At 41.6% G+C, this 27,052-nt stretch overlaps 2 protein-coding genes across 2 annotated transcripts in view; both read left to right on the forward strand.

The window, feature by feature from the left end:
- The window catches only part of ATE1 (arginyltransferase 1), a 202,141-nt gene extending 198,495 nt beyond the window's left edge, over positions 1-3,646 (forward strand). Inside the window, exon 12 of the mRNA XM_043551941.1 lies at positions 3,609-3,646. Coding sequence (XP_043407876.1) covers positions 3,609-3,631 — 23 coding nt within the window. The 3' untranslated portion in view covers positions 3,632-3,646. The remainder of the gene's footprint in view (positions 1-3,608) is intronic.
- A 19-nt stretch (positions 3,647-3,665) lies between these two features.
- The window catches only part of FGFR2 (fibroblast growth factor receptor 2), a 170,126-nt gene continuing 146,739 nt past the window's right edge, over positions 3,666-27,052 (forward strand). Inside the window, exon 1 of the mRNA XM_037903929.2 lies at positions 3,666-3,683. The gene's annotated coding sequence lies outside the window, so the exon portion shown is untranslated. The remainder of the gene's footprint in view (positions 3,684-27,052) is intronic.

Consider the following 27,052-nt stretch of genomic DNA (forward strand, 5'->3'; position numbering starts at 1 on the left):
TCTTGTTACTCTTAACATCTCTTGCTAGCTGCAACTCCAAGTGTGATTTGGCCTTCCTGATTTCACTCCTGCATGCCTGAGCAATATTTTTATACTATTCCCTGGTCATTTGTCCAATTTTCCACTTCTTGTAAGCTTCTTTTTTGTGTTTAAGATCAGCAAGGATTTCACTGTTAAGCCAAGCTGGTCACCCGCCATATTTACTATTCTTTCTACACATCGGGATGGTTTGTCCCTGTAACCTCAATAAGGATTCTTTAAAATACAGCCAGCTCTCCTGGACTCCTTTCCCCCTCATGTTATTCTCCCAGGGGACCCTGCTCATCAGTTCCCTGAGAGAGTTAAAGTCTGCTTTTCTGAAGTCCAACGTACATATTCTGCTGCTCTCCTTTCTTCCTTGTGTAAGGATCCCGAACTCTATCATCTCATAGTCACTGCCTCCCAGGTTCCCATCCACTTTTGCTTCCCCTACTAATTCTTCCCGGTTTGTGAGCAGCAGGTCAAGAAGAGCTCTGCCCCTAGATGGTTCCTCCAGCACTTGCACCAGGAAATTGTCCCCTACACTTTCCAAAAGCTTCTTGGTTTGTCTGTGCACCGCTGTATTGCTCTCCCAGCAGATATCAGGGTGATTGAAGTCTCCCATGAGAATCAGGGCCTGCAATTCCGTTAGTTGCCAGAAGAAAGCCTCGTCCACCTCATCCCCCTGGTTCTGTGGTCTACAGCAGACTCCCACCACGACATCACCCTTGTTGCTCACACTTCTAAACTTAATCCAGAGACTCTCAGGTTTTTCTGCAGTTTCACACCGGAGCTCTGAGCAGTCATGCTGCTCTCTTACATACAATGCAATTCCCCCACCTTTTCTGCCCTGCCTGTCCTTCCTGAACAGCTTATATCCATCCATGACAGTACTCCAGTCATATGAGTTATTCCACCAAGTCTCTGTTATTCCAATCACATTATAATTCCGTGACTGTGCCCGGACTTCCAGTTCTTCCTGCTTGTTTCCCAGGCTTCTTGCATTTGTGTATAGACACTTAAGATAACTCACTGAACGTCCTGCTTTCTCAGTATGAGGTAGGAGCCCTCCCCTCTTGCTCTCTCCTGCTCATGCTTCCTCCCGGTATCCCACTTCCCCACTTAACTCAGGTCTTTGGTCTCCTACCCCTGGTGAACCTAGTTTAAAGCCCTCCTCACTAGGTTAGCCAGCCTGCTTGCGAAGATGCTCTTCCCTCTCTTTGTTAGGTGGAGCCCGTCTCTGCCTAGCACTCCTCCTTCTTGGAACACCATCCCTTGGTCACAGAATCCAAAGCCTTCTCTCCAACACCACCTGCGTAGCCATTCATTGACTTCCACGATTCGACTGTCTCTACCCGGGCCTTTTCCTTCCACAGGGAGGATGGACGAAAACCCCACTTGCGCCTCAGACTCCTTTGTCCTTCTTCCCAGAGCCATGTAATCTGCAGTGATCTGCTCAAGGTCATTCTTGGCAGTATCCTTGGTGCCCATGTGGGGAAGCAGGAAGGGGTAGCGATCCGAGGGCGTGATGAGTCTCAGCAGTCTCCCCGTCACATCGTGAATCCTAGCTCCTGGCAAGCAGCAGACTTCTCGGTTTTCCCGGTCAGGGCGGCAGATAGATGACTCAGTCCCTCTGAGGAGGGAGTCCCCGACCACCACCACCCACCTCCTTCTTTTGGGAGCGGTGGTCGTGGAACCCCCATCCCTAGGACAGTGCATCTCATGCCTTCCAATCGGCAGAGTCTCCTTCTGCTCCCTTCCCTCAGATGTATCATCTAGTCCACTCTCCGCATTCATACCTGTGGAGAGAACATGAAAATGGTTGCTTACCTGTATCTGCATTGCTGGTACATGGGCGCTCCCCTTCTGGAGGTCACATGCTGCCAAATTTCTTCACCGTCATTCTGTCCCCGCTGTGCAGCCTGCTCTGAAGCTTCAGAACGTTGTGCCCGTAGAAGCATATCCTGACGTCTGTCCAGGAAATCTTCAGTTTCTTTTATGCAAGGCAGGGTCGATACTTGTTTCTCCAGACCTTGGACCTTCTCTTCTAATATGGAGACCAGCTTGCACTTTGTACAGACAAAGTCGCTTCTGTCCTGTGGAAGAAAGACACCTGCACAGGATGTGCCATGTTTAACAACAGCTGAACACTCACCATCCATATTACCTTCCTTCTAAGAGCTTCATCTGGTGTTGTAGTAACTACTCAGAGAAGCTTGCAAGATGGAAGCCTCGGTGGCTCTCCCCAGACAAACTCCCTCTGTTAGGCTCTCTGCTGTTCGCCGCTCAGCTGGTTCGCAGCTGACTGGCTTTTTATAACAGTCAGGTCCACTCAAAGCTCACCTGGAACAAAGCACTCCCAATTCACACTTTTCAAACAAACAATCAAGCACACAAGAGTGAACTGTCAGTGTGCTGTAGGCTTGTCCACTTGACTGGCCCAGCAGTAGATGTTCAGATACAGTGATAGTTGCTTTTTGAACCATAATGTTTTTTGGTTTGGCAAAGATATCACCAGTGTGTCTCATATCAGAAAACTGACCATAAAACCCTAATGCTTGGAATGCTTGAAAACTAGATTATATAAAGCAGAGGGAAAAAAGCAGGAAACAAAGCTTCGTGTACCCTGGGGGATAGGTCTTTTTTGTGTTTAGTTTATGATGAAGACTGCGTTTGCGTTGTTTTTATTGTCCTAAAGACCCTGAGCACTATGATAATACAAATAACAATACTAAACACTTCCTTGCTAAGTATGGTGGTTTTATCTTTTAGTACCATTGTTAGGCAATTTTGCCGTGTCCATCAATGCTTTATTCCAAGTACAGAAACTATAGCAAAAGTAAAATACACTCACTAAATTAAAGCTCAGGTAAAAAAATTACGTAATAAAGCTCAAGAAGTGCGTGATTTAAACCCAAATTATTTAGTTTTTTTTCTAAACTAATCAGCACACAGATGCTTTAAAGGGGAACTTCCTCCTTTCTTCTGATAAACATGTGGCGAGTCAAAAGTGTTTAAGTGTGGTGCCCAGTGTTGCCCTTCAGTGGGGAGGTCACCATGGTAACAGGCAGCTGGTCTCTAGAAAGCCCCTGTATGCTGCCAGGGGGCAGTCAGCAGGGGCACAGGCTCTGTTGGCTGTGTTTAGGATTCCCTCATTGTTTTCTAGGCATAAATACTCTCAATAGGATTAGAATGTTTAAGAGGCTAAAGGCTGTGGGAAAACTTTTGTGTGCCATATTTCTCTCTTCTTCTGTTGTATCTGAACATTTCCACTAGATGAACAATAGTGTTAAAACATAAGGGCAAATGTTTTGGTAGTTTGATTTGGAATTATATATTCATGAATCTACATAATAGCCTTTCAGCTGCAGCATTGTTGCTTAATGCGCAGTCTAGGAGTCGTGAAAGAGGTGGGGGCAGGGAAGGAACAGGGGAAGCGAATGGTGAAAAGGGGGAAAACTAAGACTTAATCAAAGGAACTTGAGAAATGGTATGAAATGACATTTTTTTCCCTGTTCACACCTAGTTTGCACTTGTATCACTTTCATGGAACTAATATGTCCCTTTTCTCTATTTGGTTACTTGCTTAGATTCTTGGGAAGGAATGGAATAAAGCTGGTCTTCAGCACATACATCTGGATTTTCCTTTGTTTGATGTGATTAAGGTGAGTGCTGTGGACCTGTTGGGTTACCCTAGAATGTTTCGCCTGACCTGCAATCTGTGGCAATCTCACATAATGAAGGGGGAGATATGTCACTTAGAAAAGAGGCAAACATGGCAAGCAGCCAACAGGATCAATTTAGATGGGCAGCTTACAGGAGAGTACCATAAAAATGCCCACCCTGGGCATCTCTAGCTAATGTGATCCTCATTTGGGCATGTTTTGAAGTCTCTAAGCACTGTTAAGCTCTCTTGACTTCACTCAGTGCAGTTATTAACGCTCCTGCACACATCCCTGAATTCATCCTTTATAACTGTATGGATTTAAAAAAATAAAGCAAAGACACCGTTGTATCTCCCTCTCACATCTTTATTTATATTACAGTAATAGCGGGAGGCCCCAAACAAGATCAGGGCCACAGTGTGCTAGGAGCTGTACAAATGCATAGTAGGGGATAGTCCCTGCCCCCCAAGAATTTACAGTTTAAGGCTGCGTCTACACTTATAATGCTACAGCGGCACAGCTGCAGCTGTGTCACTGTAGTGCTCCAGTGTAGACACTAACTACAGTGGTAGGAGAGGTTCTCCCGTCACTGTAGTTAATCCGCCACCCTGAGATGTGGTAGTTAGGTAGGTAGATAGAATTCTTCCATCGCCCTAGCGCGGTCTGCACTGGAGGTTAGGTTGTCATAGCTGTATCTCTCAGGGGTGCAGGAAGGGAAGCAGAAGCACAGAGAGGTGAAGAGGTGAAGGTCACAGCAGTGGTAGAGCCGGGAGTAGAAAGTTTCCTGACTCCCAGTCAGTGATCTAATCCACTGTACCGTGTTGTCTCCCAATTACTTAATCGATTCAATGTAAAGCTTTAAAGATGTTTTCCATGTATATAATATATAAAATGATGCACTATTAGTTTAATTTACTTTTCCTCAAAGAGGATTTATTTTATTTCAAAGATACAAGAGCTTCTAATCAAGCTGTAACAAAATCCTCTTAGAGCATTAGAGGTCTTATTAAATATACTCATTATGGTACTAATACCAAAGACTGTGTCCTCCTAGTGCTATATTATTGGAAAGTGGAAGAACTTTATACTTCTGCCAGGTACACCCAAAAGCATTCACAGGTTTGCCTAGCCCTAGCTGATTTGGGATGATTAATAAGCAATTAATTATAAAATATACTTTATAGTCTCCAAACATATCTAGATGTGTCCTGAATAACTGAGTTACAAGTATACATATTGCCAGCAGTGACAGATTCTGGAAGTTAGCACAAGAGTGCAGTGGGTTAATTCACATAAGGCTTTTTCATAGAATGTATTGTAGGTTCTTATATGGCCTTCCATTACTGTAGTATCTGAGCACCTCACTCTCTCTAATCAATGTATTTATCCTCACAACACCCTTGTGTAACAGGGAAATACTATTCCCACCCTTTTACAGATGGGGAAGGGAGGCCCAGAGAGACTAAGAGCCAGATATTTAAAGGTATTTAGGTGCCTAAAGATAGGTGTTTAGTGGGATTTTCAAAACCACCTAGCTGCTTAACTCCCAGTGGTTGAGCAGAAGCAAAATGGTGTTTTTCATCCTTAACATTTTTTCTGATGTTTTTACTTAGCGTTCAGATGTACTGATGATTTAAGTTCCAATAGTGAACTCAATGCTGCACAAGCAACAAAGGAAGGCACAACCCATGTCCTGGGAGTTTGAAACGCAAGGGCTAGAGTCTTACAGCCTTTACTCAGCTGCTTGGGGAGTAAGCAGGAGTAAAGCCTCTCCTTACTCTGCTGCTTGACTGTGTCAGCATGTGGCTCAGAGTGTGTGGAAAAAGCAGGAGTTATTCATCCACTGCTCTCCACTGCAAGTGAGCAGCTGAGGATGGGGTGGAGCCCTAGCTCGCTCCTCCCTATTTTCCTACAAGCCTGGCTGGGTAAACGAAGAAGAGTAAGTTTCTGCCCCAACGGGGATGAAGTAACTTCTTCTCACCCAGAGAAGCAGGGCAGCTGGTCAGGAATGGTGATTCTTGGGCCAAAATCATCCTGTCTCCACAGGGAGAAGAGTGCACAGAGGAGTGTCTTCTTCGGAATTTTTGGTTGGTTCGTTGTTTTCATTTAAATATACACATCGCTGTTGCAGAGAAGGCAGGTCAAAGAAATGTGCACTTGGAGCTGATGGTGGTGAAGTTTGTGATGGTTCTATTTCCTGGGGAACTTCATTCCACAGTCTGGGACCAGCCACGGAGAAAGCACTGTCTCCTGCACAGACGAGCTTAATCCTTATTGTCGAGAATTCTGTTGTGTCAGAGGAGTGACCCATTTGAGCACAGTCTTCATCCTGGAGCTTTAAGCAGTTTTTTTAGATATCCTGCGTGCAGGTCATGGAACACCTTATGAAGACAAGGACTGAACCCTTGAACTTGATTCAAAATTCTGTGGGTCACTGGTGTAGCAGAGGATGGGTGTGATGTGCTTGCAGTAACCTGTGTTGCTAAGGAGACAGAGTGCACTGTTCTGTACTTGTTGGAGTTTCCTGATTGGTGAGGCTTCATGCCCAGGTATATTATATTTTTGCAGGGCAGCCAAAAAGTGGTGACAGTGTAAATCATTGAGTCTAGGTCATCATCTGCTGGGATGGGATGGAGTCTCATAGCCAGCCAGAAACAATAGACCGCATTACTTGTGGATGCAGCTATGTGAGACTTTAGCTTGGATTTCTTAGCAAGGAATCTAAGAGTACTCCAAACCTAGGCTATGGACTGAACTGGCTAATTTTGGGTCTAAACCTTCAACCAAAGGAGATTGCACCATAGCTGTGAACTCTTAAATGATTTCCTATACCCATAAGTTTCAGCCAGCTGCTGTTCATTCATGAGCTGATTTCATCCAAGCACTGGACCATTGTAGTGGTCGTGATGTGGTGAAAGTTATGTAGAGATGTGTTGCATATTGCTGGCAACTGAGTCCATGTTGTCTACCCAGCTCACCTAAAGATTGCATGTAGGACAGGGAAGAGAAATGAAGTCCTTTTGGAACTCCACAAATGAGGGGTCTAATGATGGAGGTACAATTTCTCATCACTACACATTGGGTACGTCCCTCCAATGACTCAAGCCATTTAGCGCATTCCCCTAAACTCCCGCAACCTCTCTAAGGCGGGATAGAAGTATCTCATCATGGTTAACAGTGTTGAATGCTGCAGAGAGCTTCCAGGTGGACGAAAATGGGTGTCTGCCTTTCTTCCATTGACAGGAGGAGATAAACTGCCTTAGTGGCATTGATGATTAAATTCCAGTATTCCTGCTAGGATTATATTTCAGCCAGCTCCACAGTCCAGCTGGAATTGAATTGGCCATTGATCCAATAGTATAGCTGCAAACATGGTAGTTGAATGGCTGGCAGCCTCATTCTTCAGTGCCCATATGTTGAGAGTCTTTGGATCTGTGACGATCATACTGCAGACATCCTCTTCACTGGAAGTCTCTGCAACCTCAATCGCTACGTGTATGGCTGCTTTTTTCTTCCTGTGATAGCTGTAGCATTGGGATATAAAGGGGTTCTGTTTCCCATACTCCTTGCACTGTTTTCCACAGACTGGGCGCTCTTCTGCCTGTCATGTTTCTTCCTGCAGTATATTCACTGGATCATGGTAGGTGTGTGCTTCCTGGGTTTCTCGGGCTTGAGCCTGTGTACTTGTTTTGCACTAATGGCCTGCCATTATTCTGATACTTTCCCATACCAGTTCAGCTGCCCTTGCTATTTGGAGGCATTTCTCTAGGATTAGATCTGTTTCAACAATCTCTCCTGTAAACTGAATTTGTGTGTTCAACAAAGAGTCCAGTCTCTAATTAGTGAGTCTTTTATGCCTCCAAAGTTACCTGTGGAGGCAAAAGTTCTCAGCTCTACAATGTAAGTATTGATTCCCTTGTCTTGATTTCTGGCAAAAAGCAAACCCATCACCACCACAACAGTATCTCTCTACAGTCTCATTGTGTCTGGGATCACAGTATTCTTCAGACACATTTATCAGTTGTTCAGTTTTTCCAGCATTATTTCTGGCAACGGTCTCACTCACTGCTCATCCTTTCATTAGTCAGGTCTGATTGTAACTTTATGCCCTAGGACTGAGATTTTCTCACACCCATCCTTATTCACCCTGAGTAGTACCTTTACTTTAATGGGGGCAGCCTGGATTGCCATTTATAATATGTTTAATAATAATACCAATCCTGAGTGTAAGTGGCAGAATCTGGCCCTGAATAAACACTTGCCATTGATTTAGTTCTCAGTGCAGACTAGTGCTTGTGATTGGGGAGAAATGTGGTTTTATAAGGGCCAGTTTGCTTCCCCTTAGGGTGACTAGATAGCAAGTGCGAAAAATTGGGACATCTTTTTTCTTGGGGTTGGGAGTGTAATAATTGCCTATATAAGACAAAGTCCCTAATATTGGGATGGTCCCGATAATATTGGGACATCTGGTGACCTTACTTCCCACTCTCCCTTGTTCATGCTGACTCCATGAATAGTCCCATTGAAATCCATGGGGATATTCACTGAGCAAGATGATGCCCAGTGTGATTAAAGAGTATCAGGATCTGGTCCTTAGGGTGGATGAATGTGCACAGGGCTCCATGAGTTCTTTGACAATGCATGGCAAAAACTTTAATTTTATTTATAGGATGCAGTTGTAATTAAGGAAACCATAGCACTGAACTTGTATTTGCTTGTAATGGAAGATCATTTCTGAATGTCTGTGAGATGTGTGATGCCTTTCAGACTGACTTTATTATTTTTACTTAACTAGTGTATGAAACTTCTTGTAACTAAAAGTCCAAGATGTGCTTTTTGGAAAATTATGAACACCTCCTTGGCAATACTTTAGAGGAAAAATCCAGGCAGATTTTAGGGCATAGGCCAACATGCTTGTCACTTTGTGTTTAAAAAATATTAGGTCATTATAAATTTTTCTCCTTACAATTTTTAAATTGATAGGTAAAATATTATGGAGAATAGTATTTTGCTCACCTAATCTGTCTTCTCTTCCCTGGACGTTGGCTCACTTCCCCTAATGATAGAGTAAACGAAAGTAAGAAATGTATGGAAAAGAGAATAGAGTAGTTGCACGATACTAGCTGTCGCGATGCTGTTTCTGCAGCTGTTGCTATTAGTGTTTGTCACTTTTTAACACTTCAATGAATTAATGTAAAATTTGTGAAGCAGGTGTTTTCACTATATGATGTAGTGTGGTGATCTAGCCAAATGCCATTGCTTTTAGTTAAATTCAGTTATTCTTCTGAAAGGCAAACCTAGAAGCAACTTTCACTGTGGCTCCTTACACAGTATAGCACTTGATTGCTGTCATCTTAGAACACTCAGATTGCTTTTGAAATGTAACACTTCTTTTAAAAAAAGAATAGATCCTTTTCCCCCTCTTTCCCAGAAAATTGTTTACAAAAGAAATGTCATGATTTGAAGAAACACATCTGAACTGTCTTATTCAAGGATTTTCTTGTTTCATCCATGAAAAAAAGATCTTTTGGAGCAGTCTCTTCCACTTGAACGAGGGTAAGCACATTGTCCATACCAGTGTAATCGTTAAAATATTAACAGAAGCATGTCTGTGGGGCTTGTGCCCAGGCAACAAAATAAAAGACAGATTTCTAAAATCTGTTTTCATCTTGGTGTGCCAAGAGTTAAGATATAAATCCTTTTGCATCAAGATAATAGACTGCTAAGAACTCTGTTAATGGGGAAAATGAGTTAAACAGAAAAAGCAAACTCTGGCTAAGATTGTGAGTGCTAATGTTAATTTAAAAACCCAAATCATTGCAAAGTAGACCAAATAGAAAAGTATTAGTAAACTGCTTCTTCTTTTGAATAGATGATGTGCTGTGATCATTGTCACCTTTGACTTTAAAAGTACTTCACAAAAGGCAGTAAAGGCTCTCCTCTTGCTGCCACTCAAGGCAATGACGAAAATCCCATTCCTTTCAATTTTCAATAGGTGATCAGGCCCCAAATGAGCCTTGAGGCTGCAGAATAGAAATTTACTTAGCTGCAGTACATTCTCTGTGTCTTGCATTATTGATGCACTTAGTTTTCTTCATAGCTATCATATCAAAAGGTAGTTACTTAAAAACTGATCTGTTCCATTTATTTACACATTGTCATTTTATACAGTTGATCCCCAGAAGTATAGCAATTTTATTTTTTCTGATACAGTTAACCAGTGTCATAGCCTCAATTCAGTAGTGCTGATCATGGATGCACGTGAGTCTCTGTGTTCAGATGTGCTGTTTGCCTTATGAAAATGTTTACATGCCCTTTTTTCCCCCCATTCCAATAACTGGAAAACAGCTTTTAAAATTCTTATAGAGCTTCAGCTTAGTGAGGGCTGGTGGCTTTGATATCTTTAAGGGGGAGAAGTGTTCTAGAATGGAGGCCTATGGTACATGCATGCTACATGGTTTCCCACTAAACTTTTAACATGGTATGTGATGAAGCTCCAAATAACTATTGTGACAAAGTTCCTCCTCTACCTTGGTGGGTCTTGCGCTTATTGGCAGATTTGCTCGCCTAGGAGCTTCACAGCAGCCCTCAGTTTGGCCATTTTCATGAACCCACAGTCCAGGTCTACTCCTCCTGTGTCTGACCAGGAGTTTGGAGGTTTGGGGGGAACCCGGGCCCGCCCTTTACTCCGGGTTCCAGCCCAGGGCCCTGTGGTATGCAGCTGTTTAGAGTGCCTTCTGGAACAGCTGTGCAACAGCTACAGCTTCCCCATGGCCTCCTCCCAACACCTCACCATAGGACCTTCCTCCTGGTTTCTGAGGATGCTTGTGTTCCTCAGTCCTCGAACAGTATGCGTTCTCACTCTCAGCTCCTAGTGCCTCTTGCTCCCAGCTCCTCACACGCACACCACAAACTGAAGTGAGCTCCTTTTTAAAACCCAGGTGCCCTGATTAGCCTGCCTTAATTGATTCTAGCAGCTTCTTGATTGGCTGCAGGTGTTCTAATCAGCCTGTCAGTCTTAATTGTCTCCAAAAGGTTCCTGATTGTTCTGGAACCTTCCCTGTTACCTTACCCAGGGAAAAGGGACCTACTTAACCTGGGGCTAATATATCTGCCTTCTATCACTCTCCTGTAGCCATCTGGCCTGACCCTGTCACATATCCCCCCCTCTGCTCAACACTACGGGGTTGGGCAACTTGGGACGTCAGGCAGTGTACTCGTGACAAGCCATCTGCATTGGAATTGGAAAGGTTGTAGGGACAGGAACCATCTGGTCACCCTTGCATTCTTCTCTTTATTTCGCTGCATCCACTGGAGGGGTGCATGGTCGGTCACAAGGGTAAACCGTCATCCCAGAAGGTAATAACGTAGTGTTTCCATGGCCCATTTCACAGCTAGGCACTCTTTTTCAACCACAGCATACTTCTGCTCTCTCGGGAGGAGTTTCCTGCTGAGGTAGAGGATTGGGTGTTCTTCATCTCCGACCATCTGCGTTAGGACAGCTCCCAATCCTACTTCAGATGCATCTGTTTGTAAAATGAATTCTTTGTTGAAGCCTGGGGCTATAAGCACGGGGTTATTGCAGAGGGCTGTCCATAGATCCATGAATGCTTTCTCTGCGGCATCTGTCCACTTCACCATGTCTAGACCCCGGGCTTTTATCAGGTCTGTCAGGGGACTCGCTCTGGTAGCAAAACGGGGAATAAATCGTTGGTAGTACCCCACCACACCCAGGAATGCCCGGACTTGCTTTTTCCGATTCAGCCGGGGCCAATTTTGGATAGCCTCTAGTTTTAGTTGGGGCTTGACCATGCCCCTTCCTACAATGTAGCCAAGGTATTTAGCCTCGGCTAGCCCTATAGCATGGTTGGCTGTGAGGCCAGCCCGTCTTAGTGTGTCCAGAACCGCTTCCACCTTTTCTCAGTGGGTTTCCCAGTTGGGGCTGTGAATAATCACATCTTCCAGTTATGCCACTGCATAACTGGTATGGGGCCATAGGAGCTTGTCCATAAGATGCTGGAAGATGGCTGGTGCCCCATGCAGTCCAAAAGGAAGAACAGTATATTGAAACAGACCCTCTGGTGTAGAGAATGCCATCTTTTCTTTCGCATCTTTGGCAAGAGGAATCTGCCAGTATCCCTTTGTTAAATCAAGGGTGGTCAAAAATTGGGCATTGCCCAGGCGATCAACTAACTCATCGATATGGGGTATGCATTGAATCTGGATATCTCATTCAGCCGGTGAAAGTCATTACAAAACCTCGTGGTGCCATCGGGTTTGGGCACCAACACAATTGGGCTTGACCATTGACTGTGGGACTCTTCGATGACTCCCAGCTCCAACATCCTTTTTACCTCTGCCTTGATCTCCTCTCTTTTTGCCGTTGGGGCCCGATAGGGCCTTAAAGTTAGCTTTGCCCCAGGGTCTGTAATAATGTGGTGATATGTTTTGGTGGTCCGACCTGGTTTGGTTGAAAACACGTCCTGGTATTGGTTGATCATCTCAGTTACCTCCTTCTTCTGGTTTGGTGTCAGATCCGGAGATATCCTGATCTGCTCCTGCATGTTATTTCCCTGGATCGAGGTCTCTTGGGTCACTACGCACGCCTCTCGTTGGTGCCAAGGCTTTAAGGGGTTAATGTGATAAATTTGTTCTTGTTTCCGGCGTCCTGGCTGCCGCACCTTGTAGGTTACTTCCCTCACGGGTTCAACCACCTCATAGGGCCCCTGCCATTAGGCCAAAAGCTTGCTCTCTGCCGTGGGTACCAACACCATCACCCGATCCCCTGGGTGGAACTGTTGGCCTTTTGCCTGGCGATTGTAATGGGTTCGCCTTTTCCAAATGTTCCCGTACAATAGCTATCCATTCTCGCGTCTGCAACACATGGTCAATTATATTTCTCCCTTCATTGGGTTCCTCTTCCCAGATTTCTTTTGCGATATCTAGTATGCCACAAGGGTGGCGTCCGTATAATAATTCAAAGGGGGAAACCCAGTTAAGGCCTGATGTACCTCCCAGATTGCAAACATAAGGTAGGGTAGTAGGGTGTCCCAATCCTTCCCGTCCCGACTTACCACTTTCCTTATCATTGCCTTGAGGGTTTGGTTAAACCTTTCTACCAGCCCATCAGTCTGCGGATGATAGACTGAAGTTCTCAGGGTATGTATATGGAGCAGCGTACAGAGGTCCTTCAGTAGCTTTGACATAAATGGGGTACCTTGGTCTGTTAATATCTCCTTTGGTAGCCCCACTCAGGCAAAGATCCCCACCATCTCTTTAGCTATCGTTTTAGAGGCTGTGTTCCACAGGGGGACAGCTTCTGGGTCGCGAGTAGCATAATCCAGAACGACAAGTATACATTGGTGGCCCCGGGCTGTCTTCTCCAGGGGTCCCACTAGGTCCATGGCTATTCGCTCGAAGGGGACCTCTGTGATGGGAAGGGGTACTAAAGGTGCCCTGATTAGCCTGCCTTAATTGATTCTAGCAACTTCTTGATTGGCTGCAGGTGTTCTAATCAGCCTGTCAGTCTTAATTGTCTCCAGAAGGTTCCTGATTGTTCTGGAACCTTCCCCGTTACCTTACCCAGGGAAAAGGGACCTACTTAACCTAGGGCTAATATATCTGCCTTCTATCACTCTCCTGTAGCCATCTGGCCTGACCCTGTCACACTATGTGAACAGCTGTATCTGGTGTGCCACATGTCTGAGTCTTGTGTGAAAGTACAAATACATTAAAGTTCTGTTAATGGCTCTGGGGAGAATTTTCAAAAGCACCCAAGTGTCTTAGATGACTGAAAGTCAATGGGCTGTGTGCTTCTTAATCAAATCGGCACTTTCACAAATCCCACCCTGAGATTTTAAACACGCACAAGTCTGGAAATCCAAAGTTCATGGCTCCTTCAACAACCATCTCTTTCCCCTCCTTGTGCATATGTCAAGTCAGACAGAGCTGCATCTGCTTACTCAGGCCTGAATTTGACCCCTTGTATTTGCATATTGTGTAATGTTAATGTTAATACCATGTGTCTTGTAACAGGACTAGGACCTGATCATGCAATGGGTGCTTTGCAAATGCAGGGGTGTGCCCACTCAAAGCCCATTGTAGGATCAGGGTCCTAATTCGATTTTGAATGTCATTAGAAATGGTGTCAATTATTGTTACTTAGATTAATATCAGTGTGTTAATATTTCTGTTAGAATAAAAAGCACTCTCTGAAATATACATTTGGAAAATATGTGATTTGAGAATCATTTAAAAAGACACATTTGTCGTAATCTACTAAAAATTCTGTGCTATTTTTAAAAAATTATAGCTTAGTGCTGATTAATATAAAGACTAGTCTAGCATAGACCTTAAACTTTAGTTCCTGAATCAGTGAGACACATCTGTTAAAATATAGGAATATCCTAACATGTACTAACATAGCACTTAGCCTCCTGTAAAGAAACCTCTTCAAGTGGATTAAATACTGTTTTGATTTTTATTTTCTCCTAAAAGTACTGATGAGATCTGCATGAATAATGGTAGGAACATTTTTTTTTTAATTCTCAAATTAATTGACTAAACTGTTCTGTGAATCTGCTTAAGAATTATTCCATCGGCTTGTTAAGCTAGGCAAATAACAGAAAAATATTAGTTAGGCAATTTGTTCAAAAAATTCTCAAGTTGAAATATTTATTAACATTAATTTAATCAGACCTGATACTGACACAGAGATGCAGCTTGCCTTAACTCTGAGTAAGAACTTTCTTCTAGTCCAGCTATATCCCCAAATCCCTTCAGATACAGTATTTGCAAACTTGATCAGGAGTAACAGGTTTTTCTCATGACCTGTTGTATAGTTTCCCTCCTGAATGGGCTGTTGTGCTAGAACATCTGCAAATAACTCTGGCTTCAGCATAAAGGGCCCTGTTTTGCCCTTATGCCCCTGTGCATTTCACACTGGTACGTAATTTCAGTTTAGAAATGGTGCTACACGTCTCTCCCTTTCAAGTTACACCGAATGGTTCATTTTCTTCTTTATTCACTGAGGATTTAATTGCCCTGCAACATCAAAAGAAGAATATACCCCAAAATTACCATTCTCTCTCTTAGAATTTAGTTACTGTGTGTCTCAGGGAACTGGCCAAGATATGCTGGCAGTGGGGGTTGGGGGGGAAGGGGGGGGGGATGGGGGGAAGCATGCATCCAAATATGGGCTGTGAGAGGAGGGTGAAGAAACAGACTGGCACAAATAAGAGAGTGTTAAGTGTTCTCCTTTTTACTTTAGCTTCCATCTGTTGGCAGGAGACATTATTATGCCTCTCCCCATCTTATCTTGATATTTTTAGCTATAGAAAAAGGCAAAGAAAGCCTTTCAGTGTTTGTGAGTGCTTCCCTTGCGAGCTTCATAAATGAAGGCTCTGATCCGTTCTTTAATACTATTGCAGTGTTTTTGCAAGTTGTTGGATGCCCAGGCTGTTTAAAAAACAAAACAAAACACCACCACCCCAATGCTCTTTTCCCAAACTATGAGCTGAAACTACAGACTTTTGCCAGTTAGCAGCAAATATTTGAGGGGAAAAAATCAGGACAGCTCAAAACCTCTTTGACAACCAAGGCAATAGAAAGACTGGATTTCAGTTTGCGACAGACTTGCAGTCACAGAGTCTTAGAAGTGTAGGACTGGAAGAGACCTCAACAGGTCATCTAATCCAGTCCCCTGCACTCAGGGCAGGACTAGACCATCCCTCACAGGTGTTTGTCTAAACTGTTCTTAAAAACCTCCGACGACGAAGATTCTACAGCCTCCCTAGGGCAGTTTGTTCCAGTGCTTAACTACTCTGACAGTTAAGAATTTTTTCCTAATATCCAATTTAAGCCACCCTTGCTGCAATTTAAGCTGTTTGCTTCTTGTCCTATTCTCAAGAGGTTAAGGAGAACAAGTTTTCCTCCTCCTCTTTGTAACAACCTTTTATGTACTTGAAAACTCTCTTCTCTTCTCCAGACTAAACAAACCCAATTCTTTCAACCTTTCCTTATAGGTCATGTTTTATATGACTTTTGCTGCTCTCCTCTGGACTTTCTCCAATTTGTCCACATCTTTCCTGAAATATGGCACCAGAACTGGACACACTACTTCAATTGAGGCCTTATCAATGCGGAGTAGAGTGGAAGAACTACTTCTCATGTCTTGCTTACAGCACTCCTGCTGATACATCCCAGAATGATGTTTGTGTTTTTTGCAACAGTATTACAGTGTTGATTCCTATTTAGCTTGTGATCCACTATAACCCCAGATCCATTCCTGCAGTACTTCTCCTTAGGCAGTCATTTCCCATTTTATACGTGTGCAACTAATTGTTCCTTCCTAAGTGCTATACTTTGCATTTGTCCTTAGTGAATTTCATCCTGTTTACTTCAGACCATGTCTCCATTTTGTCTAGACCATTTTCAATTTTAATCCTATCCTCCAAAGCACTTGCAACCCCTCCCAGCTTGGTATCGTCCACAAACTTTGTAAGTGTACTCTCTATGCCATTATCTAAATCATTTATGAGGATACTGAACAAAACCACACCCAGGACTGATCTTTGCGGGACCTCACTCAATATGCCCTTCCAGCTTGACTCTGAACCACTGATAGATAATCTCTGGGTTATGCACTAGCCTTATAGTAGTTCCATCTAGGCTACATTCCCCTAGTTTATAAGAAGGTCATGTGGGACAGTATCAAAAGCCTTACTAAAGTCAAGATATACCGCATCTACTGCTAACCCCTATCCACAAGGCTTGTTACCTTGTCAAAGAAAGCTGCTAGGTTGGTTTGACATGATTTGTTCTTGACAAATCCATGTTGACTGTTACTTATCACCTTATTATCTTCTAGGTATTTGCAAATTGATTGCTTGATTACTTGCTCTATTATCTTTCCAGGTACTGAATTTAAGATGACTGGTCTGTAATTCCCCAGTTTGTCCTTAAGCACTTAATGATAGATTGGTACTATATTTGCCCTCTTCCAGTCCTCTGGAATCTCTCCCATCTTCCATTAGTTTTTGAAGATAGTCACTAATGGCTCAGATATCTCCTCAATCAACTCCCTTCAGACGATGAAATCAGATCTCTTCTTCTCCAAATGTGAGGGACTCCTAAAATTTCACTGTGGGTAGAAATTCAGACTCTTTCCAGAGATTTATTTTTTCAAGGGGACACCTGTACATTGTTCAATTCTCTTTGGAAGATGCTAACCACTTCAGGATGATGGGCTTCCCAATTGTTTTCCATGCTGCAGACTGGTATTCTTGGGAACATGTACATTTCCTACCGTCTTCAGTCTTTCCAAAAGCCAAGTGCATCTTGAGTTGTGCCCCACTGGAAGCTGACCCGACCAAATTATTCAAAATGATGCACGTTCGCCATTGCAAGGAAGTAGAGGAGCTTGCCGTAGTGGAAGTCACTGTCTCAGAGGCAAAGCAAAAGATTTCCATGAGAAATCTGTATCTCTCCTTATGGATCAAAACTAGTACCCTTGAGAGTTTGTTTTGCCCATATATAAAATTACTGGAAGTTACAAGTTATGTATCCATTGCATGGTCTCATATCCTTCAAACACTTATGCACGTGCATACTTTTAAGTATGTGAATATTATTATTGACTACATGAGTGCTTAAGTGTTTTCTTGAATCAGGCCCTTGTCCTTCTCCTCCTCCTCGCTTCCTCCTTTTTTGTATCTTGCATCCCTTTCCCCAACTTTTCATTTGTTTTTGTCATTTTAGATTGCCAGCTTTTTGGGGCCCTGATCCTGATTGAAGCCTGTAGGCATTTCTGTGGTTTTAGTAGTAGTAAAAGAATAAATAAAGGTATTCCCTTCCTGTTTTGCTACTCTTTTTTTTCTTTTCTGTCAGAAACACTGGTGCAAAATGCTAACTGGTTCATGCACTGGTTGGCAAGCTCTCCCTAGATCTGCTTAAATAGAATGCCTTCAAAGGAAACCAGAAGACTTCAGTAGACTTGGAGAGCATAATTATAGATGCCTTTTAAAATAGATGAAGTGATTGAAAAAAATTACTTTTTACCCCCAAAATTGGTTTTTTTTGGGGGGGGGGGCAGAATTATATTTATACTTGTAGCAAGTGGTTCACATCTTATTCTCCTCAATTCAGGATAACACTTTTTTTAATAAAAGTCAAGCGATCCCTTTCTGAGTTTGAACCACATTTCTTTATGTATAAAATATCCTTATCACTCTGCAAGCTGACACACTGATCCTGCAAATGCTTCCGTGTGTGCATAACATTAAGCACATGAGTAGTTCTCTTAAATCGGTGGGATTATTCATGCTTAAAGTTAAGCACATGCTCAAGTGTTGGCAGGAGCAGGATCTACAATGAACTACCAGGAGCATGTGCATGAATACGTGTGGTAGTTTTTAAATAGTTTATTTCAAATTAAAATATTTTACAAGGGAAAAGATAGTGAAAGATAAATGTTGTTTTCAAGTATGTCCATTGCACATGCAAACATAAGGAGACAGTACTTCAATGAGGACTGTTTAAGCAGCTGGAAGAAATGCAATTTGTCAAAGAATTATGATTGTCTAGTCCAGACAAGACTAGCGCCTGAACCAGAGTTTCCAAATCCTGACAAATCAACATGTGTTGAAACTTGGAAATATTTGTTAAATTTTTAAATAGGAATTTCTATTAAGTTTATCAAGGAAAAGTTATTCAGATTACCACTGAGATTTGTAACTTAATTGTCTTGTCACTGAGATCCCAGACTCATCAGGATATTTGAGGTGTACCCAATTCACACTAATTTGAAACCATTATTTTCCCCCCAGCATTTAGCTGCAAAAAATTAGCAGTCATTCAGACTTGGATCTGAGACAAGCAGGTGGTAAGCAGAGACCTCACTTCATTAGACTCTGCATGAGCAGGCAAGAGGAGCTAGGGATCATATCCATAAATAAGATAATCAAAGTAAGCCATAAATCACCTTTTAGGTTTTTTTACACGTTTGTTCCTCTGCTCTTTTGAAAAATTTGAAGCCACTCTTCTCCCCTTCCCATCCTCTACAAAAAGCAGAATGGAATGGTCTCTGGGAGTAGGCCATTTTGTCGCACAAGGCCATACTGCATTGTGGTAAAGCTCTAATTAGCCGAACGTTTTCACACAACATCTGTCCATTATCTTTAAAATATATAAGTAAATAAACACACACACACACATACGTGCACAAATAAAAAACCATACACACAGTTTTTATGGGTGTAATTAAATTGTCTTTTAGAAGTTATGGCACTTTTTTTTTAAAGCAATAAATTGCAAAGTTTTGTGCTGAGAACACTTAATGAAGTTGATCATGGTATTCCCTATTGTTGCCGGCTTCTTTTAAAGTACAGTGCCCAGTTTCATTAAATGCTGCTCTCCCTCCACACTTCCCCTCCTGTTGCGTTGAATGTCAGACTTTCACTGTTAGCATAGGTTTTCATTATTAGGCTTTACACTTCCAGCATCTGGGAGCAGCATATATAGCATATGTGCACATAATTTATTTATATTTAGAGAAAGTGTGGTGTAGGTTGTACAATGTTAAATTCCCCTTAGGATGGCTGTTTCCTTAATGTGTTAGCACAATGTTTTCAAGAGTATTAGTATTTCCTGCAGTAAAGACTTGATTCACGGTTGTGTCATAACATGAATTCTCTTGATACCAGTGCAGTGATATTTTTAGTTTAAAATGAGGTTTCTTATGCTGTGCAACATGTTGCGGTCAAGGCACTCTTCTTTTTAAAACACCCCCTTTTATTTTTTGTTACATGTTTTCTGAATCTTGTATGCAATTTTTAATAAGGCAACTTTAAAAGACCCAGAACAAACTTTATAACATAAAAATAATTAAATGGAGTAAGTATTGTCCCAGATCAGTTAACAGGTAGGTATTTGAGCACTTCTAGTTGAAGTTCAGCTGTTTTCTTACCTTTGAGGACAGCATTTCTGACTAATAGCTGCAAAGAGCTGTGTGTGTGAAAAAGGCACTGTTGGGTTTTTTTGTGTTTTTTTTTTTTTTAGTTAACCCAGTCCCTCAGAATGTTTTGGAAATACGTGCTCCAATCAGATCAAAGCAGCCAGGAATAGTAGTAGGCTTTTTCCTTACCTGAAAGCGTGCCTTGTTAATAGTTGTATTCATCTGAGTTAAAATTAAGTTTCTGTGGTGTTGACCTACAGCCAGCTTTTCCCACAGGACTATTTATTTAAAAAAAAATCTAAAATAGTAATGTGCATATGGCATATGCAGTAAACTTGAGACAGTCAGGATCTCCATTTGGACTAAAGCTTTCTTTGTATTTCTCTGGTACTTGGAGCCCTAAAGGAAAAGTGTGGCAGTAAGCTGACTTCCCTTTCCAACACATGGAATACGCAGAATTTTTAACTTGTTTGGGAGTAAAGCATTTCAGAGGGCTTTGTACTTGGAGGCAAATAATAAAATTCTGACTTGAATTGCTAGTATTATAGTCTATTACAGTTTAGGGATAAGTTAACTTGTAGCTTAATTTGCTACAAAAACCTGTGGGCCCCCACCAGTATTCCTATTGTGAACCTAGTTTTGAAAAGAATAGGACTGAGATGGCTGTTACTAATCCTTTTGTAAGAAAACTGAATAAGGTTTATGATGTGACCATGACTTAGAGTTGTATAACTCATCTGTAGAGCAAATAGACTAGCATTTGTACGTTATGGCTTGCTTAGTTTAGTTCATTTAGTACTCCTGTAAGGTACCTGGTGAACTGAAGCCTTTTATCTATCCACAGAAATGCTATAACATGGCAGCAGGTTTCCTGCCAATGGTCGCAATAGCTGTTGGAATTCCCTCCAAAACATCCATTGCCTGCCTTCCCTTACACCCCTGTAGAACAAACCATGGTTCTGCCCCCACCAAAGTCCTGAGGTTCTCAGAGAATGGGAGTATGGGGGCTGTCTTTAGGACACAAAGCCTAGCCAGTATAGTATGATGGAACATTTTTTCCTACAGCCTAGTAAAGTGTGCTTTGTATATAAATGACTCTCATGGACTCTGTTAGGCATATCTGAACCTAGAAGGCAGTGTGACTGGTGGATGATGCAATGGACTGGGGTTCAGGAGACCTAGGTGCTATTTCCAGCTCTGCCACTAGTCTGTGCGCAATCTTCAGCAAGTCACTTCATGTTTTCCCTGTCTGTAAAATGAGGATAAGACACTGACCTCCTTTGTAAAGAGTATTGGGATCTATAGATGAAAAGTGCTCTCTGAGAGCTAGGTGGTATTATTTATTATTATAATGATATTATATATGTGACTATTTCAAAGGAAATTTTTTTAAAAAAAAAATTCAGATGCCTCCCATATTCAATCTCTTCAGGCTATCTAACTCTTAATAGTTTTTTTTTCCTTATTAACAACCCCAGAAGACATTGCTGCATCAGTAATCAATAAACCAGCTACTCAGAAAAACATTCACATATACCTTCCGAACCGTGATCCACCGGGGGTGGGGGGGTGGGTGGAGGAGAAAAGAAGGAACAAAAAAGAGATTAGAGCTTAATAACTAGCATTTATTTCCTGTCAGTATCTTTGTCTCATCCCTTGAGGAGAGTCCTAGGCTTCCTTGTGCAAAGTCCGACCAAGGTGGATTCTTAAAAACTGTCATAAATAACTGAAGTGCAACTGCACTCTTTTTGACACCTCCTAAGCGCCCCTGGTTCATTTGCAACAAGGTATAGCTTAAAAAAACAAATTCCATATATTCAAGTCTGTATCATTGTAGAGTAATTCATAAAGATCAGTCACCTAGAAAAATTCACATGTCAAAGAAAAAACTTCTAATAGAAGCTATGTCACTGCCACATACGAAATGAATGCTTGATACTTTAATATCAAGGGAAATTTACAAATTATATTTTGGCTTGGCAAGACAGTAAAATTAAATACAATAACTAAAAAGTCTTTCAGTAAACAGTCTACATCACTGGTTATAATTGCAACGATTCCAGTCTTTTGTTACCGACTGGGTCAGTAGCACAGAAGGAATAACTTTTCCTTTCCTTTCTCTTCTCTTTATTTTTTCCAGTAAATGCTGACATATATCTAAATCAGAGGAAAGCCTGGAATAAGTGAGAAATACAGCTTTTATGTTTCTGTACTGGATGATTAATTTATTTTTTCACAAGCTAAGAGAAGAATATTTTATGGACTTTTTACTCAGCCACCGCCAGTCTTTGTTTACTTAAAAGTTTGAGATCTTCAGGGAAAAACAGCTTCATAAATTTAGGGCAATTCTATAAAAACCTACAAAAATAGGCATAATAATAGTAATAAAATGTTAAGGTGAAAAAGCAGAGAGGAAAGAGTGTGGAGAGTCCCCAAAGAGTTATGTAATTCCAGGAAGATTTTCCTACCTGGCTGACTCAAAGTTTGACAGGTTCAATGGGCTTGAGTGTGAGAGATGATGGACATGTCTAACTCTCTCTTGTTGACTTTAACTGAAGTCATGGGTGTGCAGCCCCTCTTAGCATCAGGCACATATACTTTACTTTAATACTTCTCTCTTTTTTAACTAGAGAATTAGCCAGCTTCGGGTGTGGCAAAATCTGCCTTGAATTCTTAATACATCTGGATAGGCAGAAAATGATATAATTTATATTTTATTTATTTATTTTTGTATGGTACAACAGCTAAACCAACACTCCTGCCCACTGACTTCCTGCTGAGTGCCAGACTGAGCAGGAAAGAATAGTATCAAGTTGGAAAAACAAATTTCTTTGACATTTTAGGTGTGCAGAAGGACCTGTTTCTGTTTGTGTTATGCACATACCTTTTAGTGAGCACTTTGAAAATTTCCCCTCAGCTTGTTTGCATTGGCATGCACCACTCTAGGCAATGGAGCATTTGCAATGAGGTTTGTGTTTCTTACACAACTTGAGGATCGGGGAAGAAGATGAAGAGGTTATAAAGTTCTGTTATTAGGCTTGGGTTTAGCATCCAGAAGTTCAAATCTTTTAGTCTGTTTTGCTTGCTTGCTTTATAAGCAAACCCATAGGGAAAGCTCTATCTGTCAGTTTATTGGGTGAATGTTAAATTTTAATATTGTGTACAGTATTATAAATAGAGAGCCTTAGCTGTGCTGAGTTCACATGGCAGGTATCCTTTTCCCATCTCTTGCTGGAGTCCTTCAGAATGCTGGCATTGTTAGCAGAGGCAAAAACGTCTCTCTTTTTCCTGCACAACCTTTTGCTTCTGCGTTGCCAGTAAAAATAAGAGAATGAAATGGCTTAAATTGCAGACCTCCCTCAAAATAACTTTGTGGTCATGCGTTGAGGGCAGAAATTGTTCATGCTCTTTTAGCATGTATGAGATAAAATGTTTCGCATGATTGTTCCTTTCCTGTCTTACTTTTGAAAGAGGGGTTCAGGTTTTCAAGTAATTTCCTATGAGCATGATTTTCCTTTGAGATATTGTGAGAAAGCTAATAAATGCATATTTTCATTGGAAATATAACTTGAACTTTCTTTTTCCTGCACTGCAAAAATGCTACATTTTTAAGAGACCAAAATAGAATATTTTGAGGCCTGATTTTACTCCACCTTATCAATTCTTCACTGTTTTTGTTAAAGTTTATCTCAAGGAACAAATATATTTTGTCAACAGGGGCTACTCAATCTTGGAGAATTTCCCTCCTTAGTTCCTCAATATTACCCTAGTATATTGTGGAATGAGGAAAGCTTTGGAATGCTGATGCACTTCTCAACAAGCCCACTTATTGGGATTCTGAGATTAAAGTTCTTCTTTTCATCAAGATAAAACTCTGACCCCTCCGCTTTCTTATAACTCAGCATCCTCTAGATGGGCCTTAGGCATAGCTCACCGGCTGGTATGTGGGGATGGCTTAATAATAGAATTTCCTGCAGTGAGGTTCTTATGGATTCTGTGAAACCCTGGAGAGAGTCAAGGAAATCTGCATTATAATACATTGTTTGGTACAGATTTGTGCACTGAGAGGATATACAAAAGGTAACGGAAACTAAATGTGTCAGGCATCATCTCTCTAATCCAATATGGAGTCTGTTTAATCTCTTTCAAAAAATGTCTCAAGGACTCCCACTGCCTTCATTGACTGAGAGTCTTTACTACTGATCACTCCGGGGAATGGGAGTATTGCATAGCAAGGATGTGCTGACTGCGATGATCTCTCCATTTTAGAAGTTTTCAATTTATGTACGTGGAAATTAGACTTGATTAACTCATAGAGGTGCATCTCTTGCTAGAGTGTCCCTGCCAAATGCTTCAATCAAAGGCTCTGAAGGGACAAAAATGCAAAAGACTGTGGAAGAGGAGGTTGGCAATTTGGAGGAGGAATTTATGATGCTATAGGGTGCATGAAGAAAGAATGGAGGATGCCTGACATTTTTGTCCCAACTAGGAAATTCAGAAAGGCTTAAGCGCAGCCCTTTAGATGCAATGGAAGGTGGCAGAACTTTTACAATTGGACATTATTCATGATGTGGGAGCAATGCTTTGGGTTAGTTCACAGATATCTAGGACCCCTGCAAAGTCATTTAATTGAGGCTGACATGGGCCAGATCCAAGTTTCAGTATATGCGTCTCCCTCTACAAGCCTCAAACTCCTATGCAAACTGCAGGAGGTTGAGCACCATCAGCAGGAGGGAATAAGAAAGGTGTGCAGAGTTGTTTTGTGTGTATGGGGGGGTGGAGGTGCGGGGGAGGGAGTAGGAATGTAGAGTAATAGCAAATATTTTTACCATGAGATTAAACATTCGTTAAAATTGATGTTCCCAGGGTGGGCCCAAACAATGCTAGCAAACCTGCAGCTACTGGAAATCTCTGGAGCACAGGGTCCCTTCTAATGCTGGTGTGATGTTTACTGCTTAAGCCCCAGTTCTGCATGGTATTAAGTGTGGGCTGTTTCATGCTGTCTGAGAACTATCTGAGGATAACATCTTGAGTGCCTTGGGGACTCAAACAGAAGGAGTGGCAGGTGCCTTAACAATACCTACAGCAACATGCTATTTATATAACATAGGCAGAAAGTGTATACCCAAGCAAACAAATGAGAGAGAAATAAAGAATGATATAGGTAGATCAAACTTTCGGTATTGATCGTCTGCTTGCTAATATAATTTTACTATCAACTCTTGGATAGCTTGCCTTTCCTAAAGGCGATGGAAAAGACACAATAAATGACCAAAGACACAGACAACATGAAGCAAACTTCTCTTGTCAGAGGTCACAGGTCATCTTTACTGTAAAAATCACTGTAAAAGGAAGAAAAAGTCAGAATCCCTTTAGAATCTGTGTTCCAGTTCCTAGCTTGACCATAATTTAAGTGATAACAAGAACACCATGTACTTATTAACCAAATACTAGAACTTGTATATAAAGGCCTATACAAAGATAAAAACCGCAACATGCTTATGAAACATTCAAGTGTTGTCTCTCTCTGTCTGTGTTGGCATCAGAACCATCAGCTCCATCCAATTTTTGTCTAGCAGGTTTTCAGCTGTGCTACAATTACAATAAAGATAAATCTTTCCAATACAGTCATCCTTGTAAACCCGTGTTTGGTTAAATAAAACAAAACCTGTCTGTTGCTTTTGTCTAAAGAGATTGTTCAAAAATCTTGCCATCTAGGTACACAGCCTATTATGTGTTCAGTTAATATGTAGATTGACTTCAGTGGGAGTTTTGCCAGAGTTAGTTTGGTTAAGGGGGGCAGGATTTGCTCCCCCTTGATGTTTATGTGTATCAGGGTTTAAAGAGAAGGGGATTAATAGAGAAATGTATTCATATAAATATACATGTATATACCAAAAAACATAAGCAGCTGACAGGATTTTCTATTAGAATCTGCATATTTATTCAGTCACCACTCCGAACAACAGCGGCAGATCCTCAGCTAGTGTAACCTGGCATAGGTTCTGCTTAGTCAGTGGTGCTTATCTGATTTACATCAGCCGAAGTTTTGGCCTCTGGACTTGTGTTTTGCTCTTCAACTGATGTTCTCAAACAGAACTTTAAAAGGTATTGGAGCTCTAAGATAGATGTACTAAAATTCTGAGCTGCTCTGTTGAGGAGTCTGTGTAAATAATTCAAACTTTGGGTGGTGCAATACAAGCCAACTTGACACCAGATTCTACACTTTGTAGGTTAGCTTTCCTGTTATTTCTGTATGCCAGGCCCAGTAAGTAGGGAAAATGACAACTAGGCAGCACTGATCCTATCCTATTCTGGGTGCCGCTAGAATACTAATAATCAATATAGGCCAGATCTTACAATAAAAATATATCTGTCTCCTAGTCACAGGATTGGTTTTCTGTATCATTTAGGTGGTTTCTGGTGTCTGGAAACTATAGCAATGAATGCGTTAAAAATGTGTGGGCCTACTCCTGTTTATGTCAGTGGCAAAATTTCCTTTGACTTGAATAGGATCAAGAGTGAGTTCATAGTCTTGGAAAAGAGATAATTAAAGGGGCGTATGATAGAGGTCTATAAAATCATGAATGGTGTGGAGAACGTGAATAGGGAAATGTTATTTACCCCTTCACGTAACACAAGAATGAGGGCTCACCAGGTTTATGATTGCCCTGTTCTGTCCCTTTTCCAGTGCCAAGATAAAGAAAGGGGTGCGGATAGATAAAGACAGTGGTGGGAAAGAAGGGAAAACACCAAAAACAGAACAATTCAGAGAAATTTCAAACTTTTTTGCAAAACATATTTACCATTTTCCAACTAGCTGTACTACTTGTGGGGAAGGAAGATGATGATTGCAAATAAATGTAGCTTGCTTTCATCTTCTGGTTGGAACAGCTGCTGGGAGTATTCAAATTTGCCTAGTTGCATTTTATGACACATTTTTTGTGAAAAACTGTTATTAGAACAGTAGCTGCGAATGAAGGAATGAGGATTAAAGTGGGAAAAGTTTCATGCTTTCATTTTAAACTTGTGTGTGGGTTTCGACAGAGTCTTTCATCTCTGGATTCAAGGGTTCTTCACTTTTTTCAAATATCCTTTTTGAAAACCATTTGAGACTGAGAGGTTGTGCAAACATTAACTGGCTACGGTAAGAGTTCAGCAAGGAACTCTTAAAATGTTTCTGCAATGTGAGGCTTTTAAATATGGTGCTCTGGGTACACAGAATGTTTTTTTTCCCTCCCCACAGCGGTTTTATTTTGTGGGAGGCAGGTTCATTAGGTGTATGGTCTATGTAATTTTGATAGGACAGATTTATGACAGCAAACCATTATATTTTAGCATCGTTTCACTGTGGTGGATTTGTTACATCATTAGCACCATACAGAGTCAACTTTGCAGCTACAATGGGTCTAAATCC

The sequence above is a fragment of the Chelonia mydas genome, chromosome 7 (assembly GCF_015237465.2).
Source record: "Chelonia mydas isolate rCheMyd1 chromosome 7, rCheMyd1.pri.v2, whole genome shotgun sequence".
Classification (NCBI taxonomy): Eukaryota; Metazoa; Chordata; order Testudines; family Cheloniidae; genus Chelonia; species Chelonia mydas.